At 45.7% G+C, this 6,625-nt stretch overlaps 1 protein-coding gene across 1 annotated transcript; it reads left to right on the top strand.

Annotated features, from left to right (window-relative positions):
* The first annotated feature begins 4,288 nt into the window (after positions 1-4,288).
* On the top strand, positions 4,289-5,359 carry gpr185b (G protein-coupled receptor 185 b). Its single transcript, XM_073475575.1, has one exon. It carries the CDS (start codon positions 4,289-4,291, stop codon positions 5,357-5,359), a length of 1,071 nt encoding a protein of 356 aa, XP_073331676.1.
* The last annotated feature ends 1,266 nt before the right edge of the window (positions 5,360-6,625 follow it).

Here is a 6,625-nt window from a genome sequence, read left to right as displayed (position 1 = left end):
TAGATTTTCTTTTTGGGCGATGGTGGGTGTTTAACGATGAAGACAACAACTCCCATGATCCCACGCTGCTTACGTCTTTTGTCTTGTTCTGACTGTGAGAGCTCAGTCATAGTTGCATCGTCTTTCGATTAGTTAAATGACTTTTCCCCCACTTCCTGCATATGTAACGACAACAACAAAAGACAATGAAGACTTGACTTTATTAAGCTAGGTGTTAATTAGTCATGGGTATTGATTATTGCAATATATTAATATGAGAAGTTGAACTATTTTAAAAGTTACCGGGCTAACTGAGGAATCCTGCTGGGCACAGTGCCGACTGACGGACATGGTGTACCAAACCAAGGCGGACTTTCCTCGTGCTTTTACATGATGAGTGGGGTCTTTTTGTGTTATTATAATCATAACTAAACTTAACAAACTGCCATTATTATTACTTGATTCATGAGTAAATGTATATTTACATATCATATTTGAGTATTACAAGATCTCCAGTGGTGAAAAGTAACTACATTTACTCAAGTTTCCCTATTTTATGCTACTTTCTACGTCTACTCCATTATATTTCAGACGGGCTGCAGATGGAAATGTTGCACTTTTACTCCACTATATTTATTTTAAAGCTGTAGTTACTTTGTAGATTCACATTTTTAGTGAAGTATAGCAGTGTACAAAGTCATTAACTCCATGTTTAGCAGCTGGAACAATAAAGTTATGCACACTATTTATAATCCAATAAAATGACAAACCTTTTTCTGGAATTGTGATATTTATATTTCATAACAAGTGCTTTTACTTTTAGTACTTTAAGTACATTTCAATGCAAATTCTTTCACACTTTGATTAAAGTTGAATTTTGAGTGTTGAACTTTAAATTATTTCTTGCTTTTTTCCACTTGAGCAAAAGATCTGCTGGAGACACACAGTGAGACTCTACAGTGTGTTTTATTACTTATTTGGTATCAATAAAACAGAGAGATGAGGCCACAGCATAGATTAAAACGTTGGGCACCATTATAGTTTATAGGAACAGGTTTAATAATATTTACTCCGAGGCTGTTTGATCTGATGATCCTGTAATGTGGATTAACATTAAGTAGATAACAACTACAACACTTCTGACTCGATCCAACATTAAACTCATTATAACTTCATCATCCAGCTGCTACACTCTCACATCGAGGCCACGCACACGCACGCACGCACGCACACGCTCTCTCTTCATGCATGGCGACACATGTGGGCCCGGCCCGTGCGTTTGCGCGTGCGCGTCAGCAATGCAGTGAGATACCCAGCAGCAGCAACTGCGAGATTGCATAACCACCACCTTCACCTTCACCGCCACCAGCATACATACATGCATGCATGCATGCATACAGCTGCATGCATCCACTGTGCAAGATGCAGCATCTGGATTTAAACGCCGTCTGTGCCTGACTTTTTTTTGTTTTTTTTAAATCTTGTGACGCAATATTTAGGGTGGGAGGAAATGAATCAGAAAAGTGGGGGTCAGCTTCACCTCTAAGGTAATTGAGGGGAGGGAAAAGGTGTCACGAGCTGCTCTGCACCTGCATGTGTGTGAGGTGGGATGAAGTTACCACGACATGTACCCACACCTACTGGAGAATAAAAAATAAAATAAGACAATAAGAATAATACAAACGGATAAAAGCCATTTATTTATTATCACATTTTATATTTATATATGTATATATTATACTTTCTTGTATATATGCTTTATATATACTTTGTTTTTATATATTTTACATTTTTTATTCTTTGTATTTATATATTTTTAAATATTTTTATTCTATATACTTTTTTATTTTATTTTTTATATATACTATTTTTTATATTTCTTATTCTTTATATTCATATATTTTTATTATTTATGTTTACATATATTTTGTACTCTTTCTACTTTTATATTTTTACATTTATATATGATATAATTTTATATTTTTTATTTATATATTTTATTCTTCAGATTTTTAAAATATTTTTTTTTCTCTTTATACTTACATTTATAAATATTTTAATATATATACTATATATTTTTAGATTTTCTTATTCTTTATATTTATACATCTATTATATCTTTTATTCTTTATATTTAATTTTTTATACACATTGTTTTACTCTTTATATTTAGATATTTGTATTCTTTATATGTATCTAATATTTTCTCCACCATCTATATATGTTTTCATTGTATTATTATTCCCTCTCCCTCTTCGTGATTCACACACCGGCCGTGATGACGGGGACCGGAGGAGCCGAGACTTCTGACGTCAGACCTGGAGAATGACAAGCGCGTCCAATGAGGGGCCGAGGATGTGCAGCGCGAGGACGGAGCTTCCGACAGAAGGCTAATAACCATGCCAACCGAGGAATATAGCGCGCGCCGCTGACTGGGGAGAAAAAAAAAGGGGAGAAGAAGAAGAAGAAGAAGAGAGCGAGGGGGGGAAACCCTCGAAGAAGAACGCATATTTAAAAACAAAACAAAACATCCGGACACGGTGGAGGAGAGCGGCCGGGAGAGACGCGTCCTGCAGGGGAGAAGAAGAAGAAGACAAGCGGGTAATTTTCTCTTTCTTCTTCTTCTTCTTTTTGTGTGTGTGTGTGTGTCTCTGTGGCGTGGTCTCCCTCTCATCTCTCCCTCCTCCCTCCTCCCTCCTCGCTCCCTCACTCGCTCGCTGGCTCAGGGACTGCACTGCTGCAGCTGAATGAAACTGATCCAGGTATTTATTTATTCTTCTCTCCTTTTTTGTTTTTTTTACTGAAACACACGCCAACAAAAAGACACAAAAAAAATTTCAAAAAAAAAAAAAAAAAATGGCTGAGCAACCGTTAAAAAAAAAAAGCGCGTGGATGCTGCACGAGCTCCTTTTTTTACCGCAGGGATGTGAGCCCGCATCAGCTGCGGGGGTTTAGGTGGAGGTGGTGGTGGTGGTGACCTTCCCCGGCTGTTTGCAGTCATTGACGGCGTGTGCGCGTGAGTGTGTGTGCGTGAGGAGGAGGAGGGAGATGAAAAAATAAAGGGGCGGGGGGTGGAGGAAGGGTGTGTGTGTGTGTGTGTGTGTGTTGAGGTGGGAGGTGTGTGTGAGAGAGAGAGAGAGAGAGAGAGAGAGAGGGGGAGACATTTTTTTGTGAATGGAGCTCCTCGTCCTTTTTTGGCGCGCGCGCGCTCTGGCAAGCTCCGAGCTTGGCGAAGCTAAAATTAGCCTTGTGCCCGATTTTCTTCTTCTTCTTCTTCTTTTCTTCTTCTGAATCCAAATTAACATGCTAACGCACGCACTCACAGACGGGCACGCGCTCATACACGCCACCCGGTGAATAGGACAGCAGCTACCACCAGCCGCCGTGCCCCAGGACGTCATGCACCATTTTTAGAGATGCTCTAAAAATAGATTTTGTTGATGATGGTTCGGACTGGGAGGAAATTGAGCATCCGACATCTTCTAGGTAGGAAACGCAGCCGATCTTTTAAGCTTCACTCGCTGTCGGATTCCTTTTTTTTTTAAATTTTGTTGTTTGTGCTCCGGAGCCCAAAATGGAGGGAATCATGCTTCTCATTTATGGATTAACTTGTGTTCACACCTGCGGTTTGTGCTGCCGCTAATTACCTGTCGGCATGGTGCGTGGGAGCTGCTGGTGACGTGCGTGCTCTGGGGGTCAAGAGCACGGTTGTTTTCATGAATGAATGAATGAACGGATGGGCGGATTGAAGGATGGATGGATGAAATATGTCTTTTCTGCCCCCCTTCATAAAAGGGGATGAACGTTAACACCCTCCCTCTCTCCTTGTCCTTCACTTCCCCGCATCCCTCCTTTGTTATGTCCTCGCCTCGTGCCTCCTCGTCCTGTTTCGATCACGCTCCATCCGCTTTCTTTTTCATCCTCTCTTTCCACAACAACCTCCCCCACCTCCTGGCGTCATACGTACGTTTTCTCTCGCTCCTCTCGCCGACTCTCTTTCCTCTAAAACTTGGCATGTCGTCTCGACTCCTCGCTCTGTTTCGTTGGTTTTTACAACCCGTCCTCGCTCTTTTCTGAACTTTTACCCTCCTCACTTTTCGTTCCACCCCTGACCCACTGATATTTCTTTCTCTGTTTTTGTTCCTTCATCCCTCTTTCGTAACTCCCTCCGGCTTTCTCATGTGCATATCTGATCTTTCCTTGTCTGAACATTTCCTTCATTTCCCGTCCTCTTCTTCTATCCTTTTCAAACCTGATCAATCCTTCCTTCTTCCACCTCCCTCCCTCTCCCTCTCTTCTCTCTCCAGCTATGATTCTCTCCCTGGCCGCCGCAGCAGCCATGAGTAGCGGCAGCGGTAGCAGCCTCAACTCCTCCTCCCCCCTCGACCCCTTCGACTCCTCCACCTCCTGGAGCCTGGCCGAGGACCCCTCCAACTCCTCCTCCGAGCCCGTCGTGCGGACTCTGACCCCTGACCTCCAGCCGGCGACCACCGCCGTAGCTGTCCAGGAAGTCAGCCCCTGGGATATCGCGCTCTGCGTGACCGGGACGCTCATCTCCTGCGAGAACGCCCTGGTGATCGCGGTGCTGTTCTACACGCCGACACTCCGCGCTCCGATGTTCATCCTGATTGGGTCGTTGGCGGTGGCCGATCTTCTAGCCGGGCTTGGCCTCATCTTGAACTTTGTCTTCACCTATCTGGTTGACAGCTCGGTGGAGTTTGTGACGCTGCTGTCGGTCGGATTGCTCATCTCGGCCTTCTCCGCGTCCGTCCTCAACATCCTCGCCATCACAGTGGACCGCTACCTGTCGCTGTACAACGCCCTGACCTACCACACCGAACGAACAGTCACCTTCACCTACGTGATGGTGGTCTTCATCTGGGTGTCGTGCCTCACGCTTGGCCTGCTGCCGGCGCTAGGCTGGAACTGTCTGAGGGACGAGTCCACGTGCAGCATCTGCCGGCCCGTCACCAAAAACAACGCCGTGGCGCTCGCCGTCACCTTCCTGCTCGTCTTCGCCCTCATGATGCAGCTCTACCTGCAGATCTGCAAGATAGCCTTCCGCCACGCGCAGCAGATCGCCGTGCAGCACCAGTTCGTGGCCATCTCCACCACCAAAGGCGTCTCAACACTGTCGGCCATCCTGTGTGCCTTCGGGGCGTGCTGGCTGCCGTTCGCCATGTACTCCATCGTGGCTGACTCCAGCTACCCCGTGATATACACCTACGCCACGGTCCTCCCCGCCACCTGCTGCTCTGTGATCAACCCCATCATCTATGCGTTCCGAAACCCGGACATCCAGAAGTCGCTGTGGATGGCGTGCTGCGGATGCGTCCCTTCCAACCTCTCCCTCAGACCCAGGACCTCCAGTGACGTGTAGCAGGGACGGTCGGTTTCTGTCTAGCATGACGCTTGACGCCGAGTCAGGGTTGAAGGAGGGGGAGGACGCAACGGGGTTCAGGAGGAGAAAGGTTGAAGGTTACGGCTTCCTTGACGCTTCATATCAGGGCTGGGAGGCTGATGGCGAGGGCACGGCTGGCCGCACATGGCGAACGGAGGACGGTGCATGGTCCAAAAAAAAAAGATCAAGCTACTAAAGATCATGTCCTGATGGTGATGGTGGCGTGAAACCAACTGCAAAAACCTGATCAAGGTATCCTCATGGTGGTTGTAGGGAGCGTGTCAGGTGACTTTCCCAACTGACCTCCTTTAGGGTGCGAGAAGTGAGGCCTACTTCTCAAGAGTAGCATTAATGTGACCGCGGGGTTTAGGAGGAAATGTCCTAAATCTCCGTTGGACCTGAGCTCGGGCAGCACTGCATGGTTATGCAATCAGAAGGAGTGAAACAGTCTTAAAATACTGTCTGTGTTTCCACTGATGTGTTTGAAATTAAGTGGTGTGTGGATAAAAATACAACGAGCTAAATATACACAATGAATGACCTTGAGTATTCTCAATGAGCTATCTTTGCAGTCTTCTCCTGAGAGGGATAAAACAAGAATATTTCCTCCCTTGAAACACATTTTATCAACGTCGTTCCCTTGATCCGATGCAGATTAAGTCATTAATGAGTTTGTAGACGGAGAGTGCAACAATAATTATGTGCCGAGATTGAAATTAGATGATCATTAACAAGCCTGTGTTGACTTTTCCCAATGCCAACAGCACAATCTGCATTTTGTCAAACACAGAAACACATTTCTGCACGTGAAGTTGGCCAAAAAAAAACGAACTCTTAACCAGCCAGATAACTCCTGAAAACCAATAGAGAGGGATTTTCCATATTTAGGCCGGCGCGTGTTGTCCTTGCCGTGATGAAATGAAATCTGCTCCCCGTCGGAGGGAAAACGGGTTTCTCAGCCAGCCGCTGCGCCGTGACTGTGAAGCAGAGAGAGCTGAATTCAGCACCAAGGACAGCGCCACTGCAGAGCGCTGCTACCCTGGGAATGCTCTCTGCTGCGGGGGGGAAGAGAGGGCGCTGTAAAGTAGGCTACGCTGTTCTCTACACCATCTTGATAGGGAGTGTGAGGCGGGCTGTAAAGGACCATTCAAGCTGGATTGGAGCTTCTCTTACTCACTGACAACCCGTCAGACTGTTTTTTCCATACCTACATGATGGCTGAAGGTATGTTCGATTCCTTCTTAG

The sequence above is a fragment of the Pagrus major genome, chromosome 10, assembly GCF_040436345.1.
Source record: "Pagrus major chromosome 10, Pma_NU_1.0".
In the NCBI taxonomy this organism is placed as follows: Eukaryota; Metazoa; Chordata; class Actinopteri; order Spariformes; family Sparidae; genus Pagrus; species Pagrus major.
This window is presented reverse-complemented; position numbering and strand designations above follow the sequence as displayed.